General features: G+C 40.5%; 1 protein-coding gene and 1 long non-coding RNA gene across 2 annotated transcripts; one reads left to right on the top strand and one right to left on the bottom strand.

The window, feature by feature from the left end:
* Positions 1 to 1,569: 1,569 nt before the first annotated feature.
* On the top strand, positions 1,570 to 20,705 carry LOC127533526 (NLR family CARD domain-containing protein 3-like). The gene is made up of 8 exons (XM_051946728.1): positions 1,570 to 1,682; positions 2,689 to 2,761; positions 2,922 to 3,147; positions 3,330 to 5,136; positions 8,898 to 9,071; positions 9,241 to 9,414; positions 18,399 to 18,445; positions 18,596 to 20,705. The coding sequence occupies exons 1-8, from the start codon at positions 1,594 to 1,596 to the stop codon at positions 19,120 to 19,122; spliced, it is 3,117 nt and encodes a 1,038-aa protein (XP_051802688.1). The 5' UTR covers positions 1,570 to 1,593; the 3' UTR covers positions 19,123 to 20,705.
* Positions 1,665 to 8,605, bottom strand: LOC127533551 (uncharacterized). The gene is made up of 3 exons (XR_007941290.1): positions 7,553 to 8,605; positions 1,816 to 2,184; positions 1,665 to 1,773 (listed from the first exon to the last, which is right to left on the bottom strand). It is a non-coding gene; the product is annotated as an uncharacterized LOC127533551 (long non-coding RNA).
* Positions 20,706 to 22,984: the final 2,279 nt, after the last annotated feature.

Genomic DNA, 22,984 nt, shown 5'->3' with positions numbered 1-22,984 from the left:
TCACACAACTTTTCTGGAAAGATGTTTACAGCTGGTTGAATATTGATATAAACAATTCTTTGTTTAATATGCTGCAGGTGATGTTTATATGGATGGTCTGCCAAAAAACATTTCTAAAATGGTGAACATTATTTGCATTATGGGGAAGTATCATATACATCAAAGTGGAAAAACTGTAAACCCTCTATAATCTGTTTTAAAAATGAAATTAAAAATGATTTATTATCCTTAAAGATACTGTCAGAAGTAAATCAGTCTTTATGCGATTTATATGAAACCTTATTAAAGTCTCTTGATTTCTAAGTTATAATCCTGTGTAATGTAACCACGCTTAATCCCTTTAAGTCATTAACCCTATTATTGGATTTATTTTGTTTTAATATTTTTTTTAAGTTAAAATGCATTTTGTTCATGTAAAGGAATGTCTTATCTACCTGTCATATTCAGAAAGCTTGCTATGTTCAGATGTAAGCAAGATTTGTAAATGGAAATGTGAGTTTATTTTCTTCTTGTTATTGTTTTTTTTGTTATATTAATTAAATTGTGGAATAAAGACCTTAAAATTTATTTTTTTTTAAAGGGTCTAGGGAAGCTCGACAGGGAGGGAGGCGGGCTATAAGGTGGTCTTTCAAATCACTCTGCAGCAATTGGGTAGGTATACAACCAATCAGCGCAACGAATAGACTGACGGAGTTCCGAGAGCGCCGGTGGATTGTGGCTAAGTCCCGTTAGCTTCCCAACCAGCGGAGCCAACTGGTATATTAAGGATTTGCCATATCCCGTCGGCATAAGTCCAAATACGTCTTTCTTCTCAATGAAACACTTCAGTGCCGTCCTTTGTTTATCTTTCAAGTTGAATTTTAGCTTCAAATCTTTAAGGGCTGTGGCCAAAGCCGAGTCCAAAGATAACTGTTTATTGTGCGCCGGTTGTTTCTGTCAGAATCGTCGCGCCTCTGTCGTCACTTAGTTACGCCGCCTTCTGACTCTACACTTCATGGTGATTGGTCCGGCCAGTTTTAGGAGAATCCAGCCTCGAGCCTTATGGAGGGTAACTGGACCCACCCTGGCAGAGAATTAAATTCGTTGCCGTGGGTTGTCTAGCGCGGCTAGGCTATGAGCGTCCAGGAGTGGACTGGAAACTTTGTTCTTCTTCAGCGCTTTGAATAAAGTGTAAGTTTGCTTTGTTTGCTGCTTTAACTTCAGTAATGTTGCTGTTTGTTTCTGCTCTGTCATGTTTCTACATGTTCACTTCTTATTTCACCACAAACTCTGGATCACTGCTGTTTAAACATCCATCAATATGATTATCAGGTTATTGATTCACTGTAATCAGTCAGTATTTCTATTAGATTATTGATTGACTTCAGTCAGTTTGATCAGCTGCTGATGTTTCTTCACAAAACAAACTGTGTCGTGTCTTTTTTACTTTCGGTTTCTCTGTGAGTCTCTGCAGCTCCATGACTCCATCTGCTGGACTGATAGTAGAAGTGCAGCAGCTGATCTTTTCCAGGAGGATCTGAGTGGATGAATGATGTTTGTTTCCTGTGCAGGTGAAGGTAGAAAGTGTGTGTGAGCTGCTGTGAGTTGAGCATCATGGATGAGTGTGAGGACAGAGAGGAGGGAGTCCCTCCCTCTAAAAGCTCTCTGTGTGGGGAACAGGAGAACCAGAGCAAAGCTCAGAGGTGAGACCACCATCTCTAACTGTCCAGGACTCTGCTGCATGTCAGAGCTCAGCATCACATCACTGCTGCATCATTATTGACAGGAATCCACCTGGATCTGGACCTGGACCTGGACCTGGACCTGGACCTGGACCTGGACCTGGATCCAGCTGTGTGTCCTTAAAGAGCGACCGGTCGATGGGTCGCTACAATGAATTTAAAGATGATCAACCTCCTGCTGCAGAGAAGTAAGCTGTGAAATCAAACTACTGAATGTTGTGTCAAATGTTCTGTCATTGTTCCAAATACATTCCATCATTAAATCACTCTGAAACTCTGCTACAAGGTTCATGTCTGAAAGAAATTAAAATGAAATTCTCTTACTGGTGGGTTTCTTCTTTATCTACCAGAATCCATCAGAGACCAGAGTCCTCTGGACCTGGACCTGCATCCAGCTGTGTGTCCTTCAGGAGTGACCGGTCTAAGGAGAATCCTCCTTATTTTAAAGGAGAACCAGGTCCTGCTGCAGAGGGGTAAGATGTTCAGAATGAGGTTTCAGAGCTGCTAGTTTGATCACAGATTGGCTCCTCATCAAACAGAACAAATGTTTTGAAGAAGTGATGCTGATAACGTGAACATCATCCACAGAGACATTAAAAACAGAACCAGGTGGATCACAGCAAGAACTCTGAGTTCACTAAAGTATCAAGAAATAGTTTCACTGGACAAAACTCCAGTTCTGTGATCATAAAAGCCTTGTTAGCCTTTATGTTAGCCTAAATGATAGCTTGTATATTAGCCTATATGCTAGAAGGAACGTTGAACCCCTATAAACAGTCCTGAAAGAGGTTCTACAGGGACGGTTCCTGTAGTGAGAACAAAGATTGATGATGAGTCAAAATGAACAGAAAGTTCCTGCAGTGGAAAACAGACTAATGTTGGAATCTCTAATGAACATCATGGACCTTCAGCTGGTGTTTGTCTCTGTGTGATAAAGTGAGAGTTAACTGTTGATGTTGATCCACAGAGTGGAGCAGCAGAACTCAGAGGTTCCCAGAGCTCAGTCTGTCCAGCAGCATCACCTGGACTCCATATTCATGGTGAGTTCATTGACAACAAGTTGTTCTCCATCTGTTGTGTTCAGGCGTCTCCATGCTGCTCTTTGTAGACCAGTGGACTGTCAGTGTGTCCAACATGGATCTGATGTTTGGCTCCATGATTTGACTCTGATGGACTCATTGACACATTTCTCTGTTCCAGCTGCTGGAGGACAACATGGTGACTTTTGTGAAGAAGGAGCTGAAGAAGATGCAGAAGGTTGTGAGTCCAGATTACCCAGAATGCTCAGAGAGTCAGAGGGAGGATGAGGAGGAGTTGGAGGGTGATGATGAAGATGAGAGGAGCAGCAGAGAGATGTTTGAGCAGATCACAGTGTTGTTCCTGAGGAGGATGAAGCAGGAGAAGCTGGCTGACTGTCTGCAGAGCAGTAAGAGGATTTGTGTAAAGACTGAAGCTGCTGATCAACAGAACATTTACTAAAGTCTCAGAATATCTTCACACAATCAGTCTTTACGGTGACAAACTGTCACCTTCACTTTATTGCTACTTTGGTGCTTTAATATCCAGGTTACTTCTACTTCACTCTTTCTTTCTTGTGTTTTCATTCAGAACTTGCTGCTGCAGTTTGTGGACGTAAACTTAAATGTTCTCTGAAGAAGAAGTTCCAGAGAGTGTTTGAGGGCATCGCTAAAGCAGGACAGAAGACCCTCCTGAATGAGATCTACACAGAGCTGTACATCACAGAGGGAGGGACTGCTGAGGTCAATGATGAACATGAGGTCAGACAGATTGAAGCAGCATCCAGGAAAGCAGACAGAGCAGAAAGAAGCATCAGACCAGAAGACATCTTTAGAGGCTCACCTGGAAGAGATGGACCAATCAGAACAGTGATGACACAGGGAGTGGCTGGCATCGGGAAAACAGTGTTAACACAGAAGTTGACTCTGGACTGGGCTGAAGACAAAAGCAACCAGGACATCCACTTCATGTTTCCATTGACTTTCAGAGAGCTGAATGTGCTGAAAGAGAGAAAGTTCAGTTTGGTGGAACTTGTTCAGCACTTCTTCAGTGAAACCAAAGCAGCAGGAATGTGCAGCTTTGAAGACTTCCAGGTTGTGTTGATCTTTGACGGTCTGGATGAGTGTCGCCTTCCTCTGGACTTCCACAACAATGAGGTCCTGACTGATGTCACAGAGTCCACCTCAGTGGATGTGCTGCTGACAAACCTGATCAGGGGGAATCTGCTTCCCTCTGCTCGCCTCTGGATAACCACACGACCTGCAGCAGCCAATCAGATCCCTCCTGACTGTGTGGACATGGTGACGGAGGTCAGAGGGTTCACCGACCCACAGAAGGAGGAGTACTTCAGGAAGAGATTCAGAGATGAGGAGCAGGCCAGCAGCATCATCTCCCACATGAAGACATCACGAAGCCTCCACATCATGTGCCACATCCCAGTATTCTGCTGGATCACTGCTACAGTTCTGGAGGAGCTGCTGAGAAGCAGAGAGGGAGGAGATCTGCCCAGAACCATGACTGAGATGTTCATCCACCACCTGGTGGTTCAGACCAAAGTCATGAAGGTCAAGTATGATGGAGGAGCTGAGACAGATCCACACTGGAGTCCAGACAGCAGGAGGATGATTGAGTCTCTGGGAAAACTGGCTTTTGAGCAGCTGCAGAAAGGAAACCTGATCTTCTATGAATCTGACCTGACAGAGTGTGGCATCGATATGAGAGCAGCCTCAAAGTACTCAGGAGTGTTCACACAGATCTTTAAAGAGGAGAGAGGACTGTACCAGGACAAGGTGTTCTGCTTCGTCCATCTGAGTGTTCAGGAGTTTCTGGCTGCTCTTCATGTCCATCAGACCTTCATCAACTCTGGAATCAACCTGCTGGAAGAACAACAACAAACAATATCTCGTTGGTCTAAACTGTTCAGACAGAAGATAGATCCAACACGTTTCTACCAGAGAGCTGTGGACGAGGCCTTACAGAGTCCAAACGGACACCTGGACTTGTTCCTGCGCTTCCTCCTGGGTCTGTCACTGCCGACCAATCAGAATCTCCTACGAGGCCTTCTGACACAGACAGGAAGTCTCTCACAGACCAATCAGAAAACAGTGGAGTACATCAAGAAGAAGATCAGTGAGAACGTGTCTGCAGAGAGAAGCATCAATCTGTTCCACTGTCTGAATGAACTGAAGGATGTTTCTCTAGTGGAGGAGGTCCAACAGTCCCTGAGATCAGGACGTCTGTCCACAGATAAACTGTCTCCTGCTCAGTGGTCAGCTCTGGTCTTCATCTTACTGTCATCAGGAGAACATCTGGACATGTTTGACCTGAAGAAATACTCTGCTTCAGAGGAGGTTCTTCTGAGGCTGCTGCCAGTGGTCAAAGCCTCCAAGAAAGTTCTGTAAGTAGTTATAGACCAGGGGCGTCACTAGGTTTGAAGGACAGGGGGGGCTTAGCCCCCAGGAGATGCACAGGATGTGAGCGAACGTTTAATTTCACAAACAGCTAACAAAAACTGAGGAATTGCTTTTCCACTTTTTGGACAGATTTAGATTTATTCAGAGATACTTTACTGTGTAAATGTTTTAGGCCATGGTGGCCATGACTTTTGCTCACAACACAATAATTCAGGGCTGCCAACTTGTGACCAGACTTTAGAGTGAAATTTGGTTTGTATGTGATGCTGGTGGGGGGTGTGGGGGCCCTCCCCCAGAAGATCTTGAAAATTATTGATCCTATTTCCTGCATTCTGGTGTATTTTAAGAGCATTTTGTTAAAATGTTATTACAGAGATACCATTAAGGGATAAAAAAAAACACTGAACTTCAAAAAAGCAGAAAAAAAACCCGCAACGGCAGGCAGTATTGAAAATAGTTCTTCATGTAAAATATGGATGAAAGTTCTGTGGCTGGATGAGCACATTTAATCATCATTTAATTGGATGAGAATATTTAATCATCTGTATCTGAGTGATACAGATGATTAAATATGCTCCAATCACATGTGCATTTAGACATTTAGTCTGTGTTAAGGATGGAATAGGGTCAGAGATGTGAGGTGGAGGCCGATCAGACAAAGTTTAATTATGCAGACAAATATCTGCATCATTGAAATAACTCCAGCAACTACTTTGTAACATTTGTCTTGGAGGATTCTAACGCACTCAGCAGCTTCTAGTTGACCACATCAGCCAGATAAACAATAAAAAGTGCTGAACCAAAAGCAAAACATATCTTCATAAGTTAAATTATCCATTCACCAAACAGAATTACAATCAGACACTAAACTCTGTCCCTTAGGAGCAGGATGACAAGAACTAAAGCAGGTCTGACTGGACCTCACAGGAGCAGGGTGAAGAACTTATTAACTAGGCACAAAATAAATAATAAAGACTGTAAACTCAGAATAAATGGCACAACTGTAAACAGGAACAGGAAAAGAAGAGGGAAAAATGAATTCTTGTGAGTCATGTTGTCCTCCCTGGTGGCCTTTTCTGAAGCCTTGATTATCTCTGGTTCCCATTCATGGAATGGCTCCAAACCAGCCATTTTAATAGTCATAATAAAGGAGACTGTTCCCTCTAGAGCCACACTGTTCCTGGTCTTAGTTCTGTTCAGTCCAACCAGTGAAAACAGAGCATTATAGAATGTAGTCATATTAGGTCCAAAACTAGCAAAAGATGCCAGTTAGCGTTCCATCATGGGAACAGCAGCAAAACCAGAAAACCAATGGATTTTTATCTATTAATGTGCAATCTGAAGGTTTCATTTTCTGTTTACATTTAAACTGTGCACAATTTAAATTGAACCTTCAACAAAAACTTCAGGAATCCCACTGGTTTAGCTGCTGATGGAATGGTGCCATGCTAACAGACATGTTTTTACATCATATTCATTCCCTCTATAGTTTATTCTGATGGTGATGGGCAGCAAAGATTTTTATGTTCCAATGGTAGCTGTGGTAACAGTCTAAATCCTGATATTTTGACCTGGTTTATGTTTTTCTTCTCTTCTTGTAACTATTGTAAGGTCTATCACATGAACCAGATAACTGTCATAAAGTCCAATGTATTCTCTATCAGCATAAATTAACTAAGGTTATAGTATTATCCCATAATGGTGTATAATAATGTGACCTTATTTATTTATGACGTATATTTGGGCCGGGCTAATTAGGCTTATATAGCTTTCTCTTGCCTATCTCCACGTTCCAATCATTACTCTCCTCAACAAAAGCTCAACTTAAATAAGTTTTATATGGTGCACCTGGACTGAAATGTTTCATATTCAGAACAAGTTCCATAAAAATCCAAGACTGTCTGCATCACAAATTACTGTCTCCTGTGAAATCCTTTAGACTCACCTTTCCATCTCTTTCTGCTCCACTGCTCTGACTCCGACAGGTCAATAGGGGTGGTAGAGTGATTTTTATTATTATTATCATTATTATTATTATTCCCATAATCATACATGAATGAGTTCAGCTCCTTTCTCACTGTGTGCATCTGATGCTCGAGCTGATGCTCCAGAAGGAAGTCACCCCAAAGATAGTATATGGTTAGAAAAAATAAACAAGAGCGCACACCTAACTCTATGAACAACCAGAACCTTCACAGTGCATTTCACACTAACTAGCTAGCTAAGTAGCAGCGTCTCACGCTGCCTCCTGTACAGAGACTCTCTCCTACAGAATGAACAAACCAGGTTTTTATTTGTCAAACAGGGAGCATTTGGTTCATTAATTACATGGGACTTTCTGCTGTTAGCTGGGGGACTGGAGCTAACTTATTGTTACTATCAGCAGTGATGAATACTTACTCTCCTGAAAACATTTCGTATATCCATTCTTGTTCACGTTCTTCTCCTAAAGCTGCTCTAGTCGGTTCTGTGTGCTCCTCCCGGTAAACACATCCTGCAGGTACCGAGAGCAACCAAGGTTGGAGGGAAAACGTGGACTGGATTTCAGTGATGCGGGTGTGCTCCATATGAACAAGTGGAATGGACTGGATAACGATCAGAAATGACGGCACTATAGAATGTGTCCATTAAATATAGATGTACCCACAAAGAAAATGAACTAAGCACAGACATGTGTTATGTATGTGTACGTTACGTACGGATATTGAATTTTGTGACCTACATATGTGTAAATTATTCTTACAAAGGTCTGTTGATCAGTTCATCACTTTCTGCAAGGCTTTGTTTCGCTAGTGTTAAAACAACCGTTCCCTCCATTCTTTTATTTTGAAGGTGTATATTTTTATGTTATGGGCTTTTATTTTTCCACCATTCCCGTGGCACAGGAAGTGTTTATCGAAGAAGCGGTGTCTTGACATGAGGAAGAAGCTGCTGAAAAGTCTGAAAATTCACATAAGGATGGAAGGACAACTCAGAAACACCCTCACAATTTAATCAATTGTTTCTTGTATCATTTCCAATGGATAAGTCAGTAGTAGGATCACAATCATGTGACCGTCATCAGGCAGCTGATGCAGCGTTCACTTCTTGTCATGGTTACAGTGACGCCGTGCCGGCCGCTATCTTTCAGTGGGAAATCCTGAACAAATCCATGGATCCAGTCTATAAGCTGCATCACTGCCAAAATCTAATGAGGTGGTCCTTGTGTCATTTCTGACCTTCCCTGAAAGTTTCATCCTAATCTGTTGGACAAACATACGCCTATCGTCACATAACCGTTCCTTGGTGGAGTAATGAAGGAACATGAACAACAAGGACTGGAGATCAGAAGATGTTTGTTCTGTAACATCAGAGAATCAAATCAGAATCAAAAATAAAGGTGGACAAAGAAATTAGTGAAAAAATCCAACATTATAATCACAGTAATGAACGATACTGACCTTTATTGGATTCATTTCTTCTTCTTTGGTCTGAATTCTTCATTTAGTAAATCTAAACTGTCAGTTTGTTTTATTGAATCTTATCAAATACTTTACTTCTCAGCTTCAAAGTAATCTGATTACTGTAGTGTGGTACAGTTTGAATTATTTCACATTTATATAATATTTCAGAGGACTGTCCTCATTGCTGCTGTTTTCTGGACATAGTGGGATGTATTTGTTGTTAAATTCACTGCTGTCTTTTCAACAGGACAGAAAATACTGTACTTAATGTTTTACTTCTTTTCTTGTCTTTGTCTCTTCAGACTGAGTGGCTGTAATCTGTCAGAGAGAAGCTGTGGAGCTCTGTCCTCAGTCCTCAGCTCCCAGTCCTCCAGTGTGACAGAGCTGGACCTGACTAACAACAACCTGCAGGATTCAGGAGTGGAGAGTCTTTCTGCTGGACTGGAGAGTCCACACTGTAAACTGGAAGCTCTCAGGTCAGGACTCACACTTTGAAAGAGAAAGAAAATGAAAGATTGATTCTTTATTTGCTTCAGACGCATCAAATCTGCACCAAAATGTAGCTGAAAGACAAAAAGAAAACAAAGAGTGAGAAACATCCAGCCAAGTGTTGTCCATCAGGTTTGTGTTGTTTTGTGTGTGCAGGCTGTCAGGCTGTCTGCTCACAGAGGAAGGCTGTGCTTCTCTGGCCTCAGCTCTGAGCTTCAAGACCTCAAATCTGAGAGAGCTGGACCTGAGCTACAACCATCCAGGAGACTCAGGAGAGAAGATGCTGAGAGCTAAAGTGGAGGATCCACACTGTAGACTGGAAACTCTCAGGTACAGACAGACAGACACTCTCAGGAAGCTTTTAGCCTACCTTAACACAAAGAGTGGAAGCAGAAGAACACTGTTAGCTCAGCTACACACCATGACTGAAGGGAAGAGGAAACTGTTAGCGTAGCTTAGCACATGGACATGACAGACAGGGAACCTTTTAGCCTAGCTCCAGGAAACATCAATGAGTAAAGCTGAATAATGAGTGTAAACTGAGCTGGAACGTGACGAGCACAGGACAGGACTTTAGAGATGCTGCATTCAGGTGTCTGTGTCTCCATGTTGGACTGGTCCTTTATCAGTGGAACAGTGTGAGAGCCATGTAACGTCCATGTGTGCCAACCCGGTCTCACAAGGATTCGTGAAACTGTCACGTAAATTAATCTATGGTTATGTGCGCACCAACACGATTTCTCATATTTTACGTGTTGCTCACAACGAAATTCAAACCAATGTATTTCAAGCGGAGGACTTTTCATGCCACTCAGAACGTATTTCAAACGAATATTTTCAATGTAAAAGCGTTGTGAATCCAACGCTATATTTTGCATTACATCGTCCCATACATATAATGTGATGCCTTTATTTTGCTGCAGGATTTGGGTATTTGAGATTTAAAAACTTTAGTGCTTGTTTGTTTGCAAACGGGTTTGATTTTGTTTTCATATCTGAGTCTTAATCACACCTGAATAGAACGTTTAATTAATCAAATATTCCTCGTGTGTCATGTTTCTCCTCGGTTTGATTTAAGCGAGTTACGTAGGGCATTTTGAATCGGTATATTATATTTTTAATGTAAAAGCATTGCGAATCCAACGCTATATTTTGCATTCGCAGGAGCCGGCAATTAGATGTGGCTTCGGGCCAAAATTTGTGTAAACATTATTCGGCCGTTTGACCGACGGACCGGTGCGCTGGTATTATTAAATAATTTTGATGAGTGGGTATCCGATGCCTGTATAGCTCAGCACGTTAAGCAGGTGACTCGTACAAGAGCTGGTTTCGGACGTGGGTTTGATTCTGGTCTGCTTTATTATAATATTTTGGAAGTTTTTCATACACATATGCAGATTTCTAAACGGACTGCTGTAAAACTTTTTAACATGATTGAAGATATCAAACTCATGGACAACTCCTAACCCATTGGACATTCATGCGGACAGACTCCTGTTTCAATTTTTTAAAAAAACAAAAAAACAAAACAAAACGTGCAGCACTTCGGCACCTTTCTTCTTCGGTGGTGTCTGTGTAAAACAATGTCCAACATGCAAACAGCACACCTAGCGCCATGAAGCACAGAATGCAGGTGTAAATCAATGGGGTGCTGAACATAGTAATATTCATAGCGGAAATAATAGATAATAATAATAATGATAGGTAATAGAATATTCTGAAATTAAGCTCGACTGTAGACAGGTATTTTGCAAACACTGTAAACACACACACACACACACTAATATATGTTAGAGAAGCAGATAATGGCAGTAAAGTCAATTATTTTAATAATTTGAAGAGACAATATATGATTACGCTATATATACATATATAAACAAAATACGGACTAATGAACACATATTTCTATATAAAACTATATATATATATATATATATATCTTTTTTAATATATATGTATGAATTATATTGATAGTCTATATGTGATTTATATAATAATTTTCTCTGATATATAACTTATCTATTACATATATATATATATATATATACACACGTGGACAAAATTGTTGGTACCCCTCAGTTAAAGAAGGAAAAACCCACAATTCTCACTGAAATCACTTGAAACTCACAAAAGTAACAATAAATAAAAATTTATTGAAAATTAAATAATCAAAAACAGCCATTACTTTTGAATTGTTGATTAACATAATTATTTAAAAAAACAAACTAATGAAATAGGGCTGGACAAAAATGATGGTACCTCTACAAAAGATTGAAAACTATTTGACCAGAGTGACATGATTAACTCAGGTGTGTCATTTAATTGACATCACAGGTGTTTCCAAACTCATAATCAGTCAGTCTGCCTATTTAAAGGGAGACAAGTAGTCACCCTGCTGTTTGGTGAAAAGGTGTGTACCACACTGAACATGGACAACAGAAAGCGAAGGAGAGAATTGTCCCAGGACATCCGAAAAAAAATGATAGACAAACATCTTAAAGGTAAAGGCTATAAGACCATCTCTAAACAGCTTGAAGTTCCTGTGACAACAGTGGCTCATATTATTCAGAAGTTCAAGACCCACGGGACAGTAGCCAACCTCCCTGGACGTGGCCGCAAGAGGAAAATTGATGACAAATTGAAGAGACGGATCGTTGGAATTGTATCCAAAGAGCCCAGAGCAACCTCCAAAGAAATTAAAGGTGAACTCCAAGGCCAAGGTACATCAGTGTCAGATCGCACCATTCGTCGTTGTTTGAGCCAAAGTGGACTTCATGGGAGACGACCAAGGAGGACACCACTGCTGAAAAAAACTCATAAAAAAGCCAGACTGGAATTTGCAAAAATGCATGTTGACAAGCCACAAAGCTTCTGGGAGAATGTCCTTTGGACAGATGAGACCAAACTGGAGCTTTTTGGTAAGGCACATCAACTCTATGTTCATAGACTCAAAAACCAAGCATACGAAGAAAAGAACACTGTCCCTACGGTGAAACATGGAGGAGGCTCAGTAATGTTTTGGGGCTGCTTTGCTGCATCTGGCACAGGGTGTCTTGAAAGTGTGCAAGGTACGATGAAATCTGAAGACTATCAAGGCATTCTGGAGAGAAATGTGCTGCTTAGTGTCAGAAAGCTTGGTCTCAGTCGCAGGTCATGGGTCTTCCAACAGGACAACGATCCAAAACACACAGCCAAAAACACCCAAGAATGGCTGAGAGAAAAGCGTTGGACTATTCTAAAGTGGCCTTCTATGAGCCCAGATCTGAATCCCATTGAACATATGTGGAAGGAGCTGAAACATGCCATTTGGAGAAGACACCCATCAAACCTGAGACAACTGGAGCTGTTTGCTCATGAGGAGTGGGCCAAAATACCTGTTGACAGCTGCAGAACGCTCATTGACAAATACAGAAATCGTTTAATTGCAGTGATTGCCTCAAAAGGTTGTGCAACAAAATATTAAGTTATGGGTACCATCATTTTTGTCCAGCCCTATTTCATTAGTTTGTTTTTTTAAATAATTATGTTAATCAACAATTCAAAAGTGATGGCTGATTTTGATTATTTAATTTTCAATAAATTTTTATTTATTGTTACTTTTGTGAGTTTCAAGTGATTTCAGTGAGAATTGTGGGTTTTTCCTTCTTTAACTGAGGGGTACCAACAATTTTGTCCACGTGTGTGTATATATATATATATATATATATATATATGTGAATGATGTTGATACTCCATCTATGATTTATATGTATTCATTTCTCTGATATATAACTTCTATCTATTGTTTTATATAAAAATATGTGTTCATTAGTCAGTATTTTGTTTATATATTTTTATATAGCGTAATCATATATTGTCTCTTCAAATTATTAAAATAATTGACTTTGCTGCCATTATCTGCTTCTCTAACATATATTAGTGTGTGTGTGTTTACAGTGTTTGCAAAATACCTGTCTACAGTCGAGCTTAATATCAGAATATTCTATTACTGTTAATCCCACTATGAATATTAAAATACGCCGAACCATTTGTCCTGTATCATAGCTACATGTATGACGTTTGCAGCAAAAAAATTAAAAAACGCGTGAAAATCAGTTTAATATTCAGAGTTAAGATGGATTAAATGCGCTGTCAAACAGCGCTGAGTGGAGCGGATGACCGGACCAAGATGGCGGCCCCACCGCTCGTCTGCCCCAATAGGCAGTAGCGCTCGATGCGGCGTCTACTCTTTATTATGTCTATGGTGCTGAATGCTCTGGGAGCAAGTCTGCAGTGAAAACACTTTTGAAGGGGTCAAGGGTCACTAAATCAAGGTTCAAAGGTTCAAGGGTTCACTTTGTCGTATCATTCCACATTTGCACATGAAACAATATGAAATTTGACCCTGGTCCCAGTTTCAGCCATCAAAAAAATATAAAAACACTCTCATAAAGACAATATAAGTATAAAGAGACACACTAATATATACAAATCTGCAACATAGATATATGTGCAGTGAACCAACAGTTTGTGCAATATTTAGTAGGTAAATGAATAAAGAGCCTCGTCCAGTAGTGCAGTGTGTGTATGAATGTGTGTATGCTTGTGTGTGTATGTGGGGATGTGTGCATGCATGTGTATTTGCGGGGGAGAGGTGGTGATGATATGAAAACAGAGTCTACAGAGACCTGTTCAGTAGCCCGACAGCTTCGCGGAAGAAGACTTCAAATGAAGGAGACATTTTGTGCAACAAGTATCATAAAAGTCATTCCCAGTGGAATTCAAGTCTGATATTGTGTGGGACTATTCAGAGCAGTCACATGAAGCACTGTATCTGTTTTCAAGGGTCTAGCCCCATGGGAACCCGCGTTTTTCAGCAGTGAGGCCTAGTACTAGTGGAGAAGCCTGAGGCCTTCAGACATGTAAAAAAATTCCTGCTCGGTCATTTTTGGGTCTAGTGACACCAAATCGTACACGCTCCTAGTAGACCACCTCCTGACCTTGCATATTTTTTTTTCAGAGAGTTTACTCAAAAGGGGCTCGATCATGTCCGGGTTTCTTACTCTACGGTTAACCCTTTAATGTCCAAATGCTTCAAAACGGGCTAAAAAGGTCAAAATCTCACACAATCCTAAACCAATTTGGACCAAACTGCACAGGTTCTATATACAGAGGCTAATGTGAACGCTCATGCACGTTTCAGACCTCCAGGGGCCCTGAAGAAGGAATGAGGGCAAAAAAAAAAACACGTTTTTTCATAAATGTCCCTCTTTTGCTCTCATTTCTCTTCTGTAACACTCAGAGAGCTGAAACCTGGGATCTGGTACCTCTGAAACATCTAAAATCTAAATCCACTAGAACTGTTTTGCTAGCCCCTCCCAAACCGGAAGTAGCTCCAGGAACGACCTAGAGACTTGTGCTTCAAATCAATTGTTTACCAAGGTCACCTGAATCACCCCTAAAAGTTTCAGCTCATTTGATGCAAAAATTACCGATTTGTGGGGCTTCATAGTCCAAAAATGTCAAACTTTGACCCTGCGCCAGGGGTCACAGGAAGGTCACAGAGACACCAAACCAGCACAGTTCAGCTCCAAATATAGCCTAGTATAACATACTAAAAGATCAGCCCCAGGGTCCCAGTAGAAAAATCTGACCAAGTGTTCATGTTTGGAAAATCAGGTCTTGTCAGACTTTTAAACCCTGAGAGCCTTCTGCCAGTGGAATTAGACCCTCACCCTCATTTTTTACCCAAACGGGACGAAATCTTCACCACAAGTACTAGGACCCCCGGTGAGTCGGTATGTACAATTTCAGCCTCCTAGGTCAACAGGGGGCCAGATGGTACCATGTTGAAGTTTGGAGAATGGAGAACACACCTACTCAGTCAAATATTAGGTACAATCTGGCCCCCTGTTGACCTAGTAGGCTGATATTGTACATACCCACTCACCGGGGGCCCGAGTACTTGTGGTTAAGATTTCGTCCCGTTTGGGTAAAAAATGAGGGTGAGGATCTAATTCCACTGGCAGAAGGCTCTCAGGGTTTAAAAGTCTGACAAGACCTGATTTTCAAACATGAACACTTGGTCAGATTTTTCTACTGGGACCCTGGGGCTGATCTTTTAGTATGTTATACTAGGCTATATTTGGAGCTGAACTGTGCTGGTTTGGTGTCTCTGTGACCTTCCTGTGACCCCTGGCGCAGGGTCAAAGTTTGACATTTTTGGACTATGAAGCCCCACAAATCGGTCATTTTTTCATCAAATGAGCTGAAACTTTTAGGGGTGATTCAGGTGACCTTGGTGAACAATTGATTTGAAGCACAAGTCTCTAGGTCGTTCCTGGAGCTACTTCCGGTTTGGGAGGGGCTAGCAAAACAGTTCCAGTGGATTTAGATTTTAGATGTTTCAGAGGTACCAGATCCCAGGTTTCAGCTCTCTGAGTGTTACAGAAGAGAAATGAGAGCAAAAGAGGGACATTTATGAAAAAACGTGTTTTTTTTTTGCCCTCATTCCTTCTTCAGGGCCCCTGGAGGTCTGAAACGTGCATGAGCGTTCACATTAGCCTCTGTATATAGAACCTGTGCAGTTTGGTCCAAATTGGTTTAGGATTGTGTGAGATTTTGACCTTTTTAGCCCGTTTTGAAGCATTTGGACATTAAAGGGTTAACCGTAGAGTAAGAAACAGGGCCATGATCGAGCCCCTTTTGAGTAAACTCTCTGAAAAAAAAATATGCAAGGTCAGGAGGTGGTCTACTAGGAGCGTGTACGATTTGGTGTCACTAGACCCAAAAATGACCGAGCAGGAATTTTTTTACATGTCTGAAGGCCTCAGGCTTCTCCACTAGTACTAGGCCTCACTGCTGAAAAACGCGGGTTCCCATGGGGCTAGACCCTTGAAAACAGATACAGTGCTTCATGTGACTGCTCTGAATAGTCCCACACAATATCAGACTTGAATTCCACTGGGAATGACTTTTATGATACTTGTTGCACAAAATGTCTCCTTCATTTGAAGTCTTCTTCCGCGAAGCTGTCGGGCTACTGAACAGGTCTCTGTAGACTCTGTTTTCATATCATCACCACCTCTCCCCCGCAAATACACATGCATGCACACATCCCCACATACACACACAAGCATACACACATTCATACACACACTGCACTACTGGACTCGGCTCTTTATTCATTTACCTACTAAATATTGCACAAACTGTTGGTTCACTGCACATATATCTATGTTGCAGATTTGTATATATTAGTGTGTCTCTTTATACTTATATTGTCTTTATGAGAGTGTTTTTATATTTTTTTGATGGCTGAAACTGGGACCAGGGTCAAATTTCATATTGTTTCATGTGCAAATGTGGAATGATACGACAAAGTGAACCCTTGAACCTTTGAACCTTGATTTAGTGACCCTTGACCCCTTCAAAAGTGTTTTCACTGCAGACTTGCTCCCAGAGCATTCAGCACCATAGACATAATAAAGAGTAGACGCCGCATCGAGCGCTACTGCCTATTGGGGCAGACGAGCGGTGGGGCCGCCATCTTGGTCCGGTCATCCGCTCCACTCAGCGCTGTTTGACAGCGCATTTAATCCATCTTAACTCTGAATATTAAACTGATTTTCACGCGTTTTTTTATTTTTTTGCTGCAAACGTCATACATGTAGCTATGATACAGGACAAATGGTTCGGCGTATTTTAATATTCATAGTGGGATTAACAGTAATAGAATATTCTGATATTAAGCTCGACTGTAGACAGGTATTTTGCAAACACTGTAAACACACACACACTAATATATGTTAGAGAAGCAGATAATGGCAGCAAAGTCAATTATTTTAATAATTTGAAGAGACAATATATGATTACGCTATATAAAAATATATAAACAAAATACTGACTAATGAACACATATTTTTATATAAAACAATAGATAGAAGTTATATATCAGAGAAAATTATTATATAAATCACATATAGACTATCAATATAATTCATACATATATATTAAAAAAGATATATATATATATATATATAGTTTTATATAGAAATATGTGTTCATTAGTCAGTATTTTGTTTATATATGTATATATAGCGTAATCATATATTGTCTCTTCAAATTATTAAAATAATTGACTTTACTGCCATTATCCGCTTCTCTAACATATATTAGTGTGTGTGTTCACAGTGTTTGCAAAATACCTGTCTACAGTCGAGCTTAATTTCAGAATATTCTATTACCTATCATTATTATTATTATCTATTATTTCCGCTATGAATATTACTATGTTCAGCACCCCATTGATTTACACCTGCATTTTGTGCTTCATGGCGCTAGGTGTGCTGTTTGCATGTTGGACATTGTTTTACACAGACACCACCGAAGAAGAAAGGTGCCGAAGTGCTGCACGTTTTGTTTTGTTTTTTTTTTTTTTAAATTGAAACACTAGTCTGTCCGCATGAATGTCCAATGGGTTAGGAGTTGTCCATGAGTTTGATATCTTCAATCATGTTAAAAAGTTTTACAGCAGTCCGTTTAGAAATCTGCATTTGTGTATGAAAAACTTCCAAAATATTATAATAAAGCAGACCAGAATCAAACCCACGTCCGAAACCAGCTCTTGTACATGAGTCACCTGCTTAACGTGCTGAGCTATACAGGCATCGGATACCCACTCATCAAAATTATTTAATAAATACCAGCGCACCGGCCCGTCGGTCAAACCGCCGAATAATGTTTACACAAATTTTGGCCCGAAGCCACATCTAATTGCCGGCCCCTGCGAATGCAAAATATAGCGTTGGATTCGCAATGCTTTTACATTAAAAATATAATATACCGATTCAAAATGCCCTACGTAACTCGCTTAAATCTGACCGAGGAGAAACATGACACACGAGGAATATTTGATTAATTAAACGTTCTATTCAGGTGTGATTAAGACTCAGATATGAAAACTAAATCAAACCCGTTTGCAAACAAACAAGCACTAAAGTTTTTAAATCTCAAATACCCAAATCCTGCAGCAAAAATAAAGGCATCACATTATATGTATGGGACGATGTAATGCCAAATATAGCGTTGGATTCACAACGCTTTTACATTGAAAATATTCGTTTGAAATACGTTCTGAATGGCATGAAAAGTCCTCCGCTTGAAATACATTGGTTTGAATTTCGTTGTGAGCAACACGTAAAATATGAGAAATCGTGTTGGTGCGCACATAACCATAGATTAATTTACGTGATAGTTTCACGAATCCTTGTGAGACCGGGTTGTGTGTGCTGCTGAAAGAGTCTCTGCTGCTCTGACCGTCCTCCTCCTTTCAGGGTGACGCCTGCTGGAGTCCGATGGTTGACACCAGGTCTGAGGAAGTGTAAGTGTGTTTTAATGGATTGATGGAAACAAAGCAGCACATTCAAGCATCTTCAAAGTGTCACATCTCTGAGGTCATCATCAAAGCTTTAATACTGATCACATGATCCATCAATAACTGCAGCTGTGTTGTGTTTGTTCTCTCCATCAGATTCCTGTCAACTCACAGTCGACACAAACACAGTAAACAGAAAACTCAAACTGTCTGACAACAACAGGAAGGTGACATCTGTGGAGGAGGATCAGTGGTATCCTGATCATCCAGACAGGTTTGACTACTGGCTTCAGCTGCTGTGTAGAACTGGTCTGACTGGTCGCTGTTACTGGGAGGTGGAGTGGAGAGGAGGGGTTAATATATCAGTGAGTTACAGAGGAATCAGAAGGAAAGGAGTCAGTGACTGTTTGTTTGGACAAAATGATCAGTCCTGGAGTCTGATCTGCTCTGATCATGGTTACTCTGTCCTTCACAATAACATTCAAACATCCATCAGTTCCTCCTCAGTCTCTCACAGAGTTTCAGTTTATGTGGACGTTCCTGCTGGAACTCTGTCCTTCTACAGAGTCTCCTCTGACTCTCTGATCCTCCTCCACACCTTCAACACCACATTTACTCAACCTCTCTATCCTGGATTTGGGTTCTACAGGTTCTATTCTGGTTCCTCAGTGTTTCTGTGCTGAGTTCAGTCTCCAGAGTCTCCTCCTGTCAGAGAAACAGTGTTGAACAGATAGTTGAGTCTCTCCATGACTCTGTCCCTCACAAACATGTTTTCACATTCATGGATTAAATCTAATCTTCTTCCTCTTCAAAGATGAAGTTGTGATTATTCCAGGAGCCAAATGTGGTGTTTGCGTCTTTTTCCAGTCAAATGTTGAGAGTGAAAATCAGGATGTGGTGTTCCTCTGACGCTCACTTGAACTAAAAGCATTTGAGCTGCACAAAGTGTGAAATGAGAGAGGAAGCAGTGAATCTACAAACTGCTGACAGACTTTCACACATTATTGTCCAGAGAAAATCAGGTTTTTGTGCAAACAACTGTGCAAACTCTGTTTTATAATCTAATATTGTTATTGTATTCATTTGTTCCTTTTTTCTTTTTAGAACAAACAGACATTTAAAATCTTTTCCTGTAAAAACATCTGATGATTATTTAGCTCACAGAGTTTTAAAACCTTCACAAAGCAAACAGAAATCACACAAACATCCAGTTAACACGACGTGTTTTAATCTGAATATTCTTTCTATTCAGACATTCTAGTTTCTTTTATGCACTTTAGTCTTGAAGCAATGAGGACAAACCTACATTATTATTAAATCTCTCTTTTTATCCAACAGGAAATCTAAATTCTTCCACATATTTTAGACTTTCTCTCTAAAAACAGGACAAAAGAAGCTGCAGAACTACAGAAATATGAATGTAAAAGCTGAATCAGTCTGAAAACTAAACACAAAACTAATCTGCAGCGTTTAGTTCTGTTCAATAATCAGTTTTTTACAGATTTCTGCTGCTTGGTGGACTGAAGGAACGGCGCCTCCTGCTGGAGTCTCAGCAACAAGAATTAAATCACATGTTCTGAAAATGAGTGAAATGATTCTTAGTTTGAACAGGAATAGAATAAAAGAGCAGGATTTCATGTTTTTTCTCAGTGTGTCGACCTCTTCTACCAACAAAAATCACATTAAAACATGAGAGAAGCAGTTTTTGTGTTTTAAATTCATAAATATTTTGAAGAGAAGGTTCTGAATAAACTGTGGTTAGAAGAAACATTTTAGCCGCTAACGTCCACGATATTAAAGATTACAAACATCTGCATCACCTGTAATGTTAACAAACACACAGATCAATATTTACATATATATTAGAGATGTTAAATATTTATCTCTATATACCGACCAGCCCCCCCCTGCCTACCATCCTGCCCTTGGAATGAATAGTTTTGTTGAGCAGCCTTTGAACTGATCTCTGGTCTGTTCTGATGTTGGACTTGTTTGTTCCTCAGAGCTGCATCAGACTGTTCTGGACACTTTGTCTTGTCCTGTTAGTTCACTTCCTCCTGTTTCATCAGTTTCTTTGTTCAGTTTATCCAGTTTCAGGTTGTTTTTTTCTATGTTTCCTCTTTTGAACTTCGTTGTTTGTTTTTGCAGTCGCAGCAGTTTTGTTTGTTTCTGGAATGAGTTTGGTTTATTTTCTCCTCAGTCCAGTTTGAACATTTCTGTATTGATTTAGTTCCTGCTTTGTTTAATAAAGTCCTTTTGAATCCTCGCTAGTGTCCACCAGTTCTGCCCCCATGACGTCTAAATCAAAGGGTCAGAGGACGTGGTGGTGATCTGGTGATTATTAAGGATTGTTTCCACTTCACAGAGCAATGTGTTCAGACTACAGACAGACCCATATGGTTTTTTCAGGGCCGATACCGATTATTAGTCATCAAGGAGGCCGATAACTGATATTTGGAGCCGATATTCATTTGCAGTAAAAGTGAAAATATTGGCGTCAAAACTTTGATTAATAGAAACTCCAACACTTAACTTGGTTTAAATGCCTTTAAGCACATGTTTATTAAACAGCTTTTTACATTTGCAGCATGTTAAAGGTTGTTTTTTTATCTTAGACAACAGACATCTTGGTTTCAAAATCCTAACAAAGTGCAGGGAGCTCCCAGGCTCAGCAGCATGTCTCAGAAAGTTCAATGAAGAATTCAACAAATAAACAGCTCCCCAAAGTTTTCTACAGTAAATAAAGTTTTTCAAAATTTAAATAGAACTGAAATGTTATTTTATCTTTCACTGTCTTTGTTTTAAGTTCAAAGTGCAGGGAGTTTCCAGGCTCAGCAGCATCTCTTAGAAAGTTCACTGAAAATTTAAATCAATAAAGAGCTTCCTGAAGTTTATAAAGTAAATAAAACAAAGGTAAACTATAGTTCAGTTCAAATAATAACAACAAAACATTAAAGTGCTCTAAGAACTGGTAACTTAAATAATCTGAAATAAATAAGAAAATAGAAAATAAATCAACAAATATAAATTACTACAGAAAACTACAGTTCAATTAAAAACATTGATGGTGCTACAAGAACTGGTCAGCGATCTATTTCTTCTTTCTTTCTGACATCTTTTACTTCTTCCGTTAGTGTTGAGGCAATGTTCACTTTTGTGTTTGCAGATGTTGAGTTACTCTGGAAGCATCATCATCAAAAAACCAACAAGCACATTCAGACTGTTGTCCAGCTCTGGCTAGTGGCTTCATCAATATCCAATGAAAACACATTTATTGAGCTTTTCACAAAGACTTTTCTTCAATGCTGCTGCTATGCCATGTGTACTTATGGAACCAATCTGCTGATTTGACACGGACACTTCTGACAAAGCATTTTGATCTTCACACTGTTTTTTACACAGATTAACGAGTGGCTGAGATCTGGTGAACTACAAGTCATGTTCTGCAGTGAACGAGCACACGCGTGTTTTTAAATCACAAACCCTGTCAGTCTGATGTCGGTACCTCAGCGATGGATGTTGGTCCCTGCAAACGAGAAAATAAAACACAAAGTACTGATAAAGTTAAGGTGGAAAGAAATTATGAGCAGAAGTTTGTGAAAAATATGATTTAACCTTCTATTGGCGGGTTCCACACACACTTGCATACTGTCCTAAGATAAGATAAGATAAGATAAGATAAGATAAGATAAGATAAGATAAGATAAGATAAGATAAGATAGACTTTTTTGATCTCACAAAGGAGAAATTTAACATGACAGGGCTCTTAGAAACAAAAAACAGAGGAGTGCAAAAGTCACGAAAGTGCAAGAACAAGACAATAAATATTGCACATAATAACAACTACACAGTAGTGTTATATAGTCTGATGGCAGTGGGGATGAAGGACCTGCGGTAGCGCTCCTTCTTGCACTGAGGGTGTCTGAGTCTCGTGCTAAAGGAGCTGCTCAGCTCCACTACAGTCCGGTGCAGTGGGTGGGAGCTGTTGTCCATGATGGATGAGAGCTTGGTCAACATCCTCCTCTCACCCACATCCATCACAGAGTCCAGTGGGCAGCCCAGGACAGAGCTGGCCCTCTTGGTCAGCTTGTTCAGTCTCTTCATGTCCCGCTCTGTGCTGCCCGGGGCCCAGCAGACGACAGCGTAGAGGAAAGCAGAGGCTACCACAGTGTCATAGAAAGTCCTTAGTAGAGGTCTGCACACTCCGAAGGACCTCAGCCTCCTCAGAAGGTGGAGGCGACTCTGGCCCTTCTTGTACAGAGCATCAGTGTTGTGGGACCAGTCCAGTTTATTGTTGAGGTGAACACCCAGGTACTTGAAACTGTCCACTGTTTCAATGTCCTGCCCCTGGATGTTCACTGGTGGATGTGGGAGTGTCCTTCTCCTGAAGTCGACCACCATCTCCTTCGTCTTACTGGTGTTGAGGTGGTTGCGCTCACACCAGTCCACAAAGTCCATGATGACCGACCGATACTCCAGCTCGTTCCCCTCAGACACGCGGCCCACAATGGCGGAGTCATCAGAGAACTTCTGGAGATGGCAGCT

Source organism: Acanthochromis polyacanthus, chromosome 4 (assembly GCF_021347895.1).
Source record: "Acanthochromis polyacanthus isolate Apoly-LR-REF ecotype Palm Island chromosome 4, KAUST_Apoly_ChrSc, whole genome shotgun sequence".
NCBI lineage: Eukaryota > Metazoa > Chordata > Actinopteri > Pomacentridae > Acanthochromis > Acanthochromis polyacanthus.
This window is presented reverse-complemented; position numbering and strand designations above follow the sequence as displayed.

Bases quoted from the DNA above. Each gene is read 5' to 3' on its own strand.
- LOC127533526 (XM_051946728.1), top strand. From the start codon at position 1,594: ATGGATGAGTGTGAGGACAGAGAGGAGGGAGTCCCTCCCTCTAAAAGC. The intron at 2,762-2,921 runs GTGAGTTCATTG...TCTCTGTTCCAG, and splicing joins ACCTGGACTCCATATTCATG to CTGCTGGAGGACAACATGGT. The intron at 9,415-18,398 runs GTACAGACAGAC...TCCTCCTTTCAG, and splicing joins TGTAGACTGGAAACTCTCAG to GGTGACGCCTGCTGGAGTCC.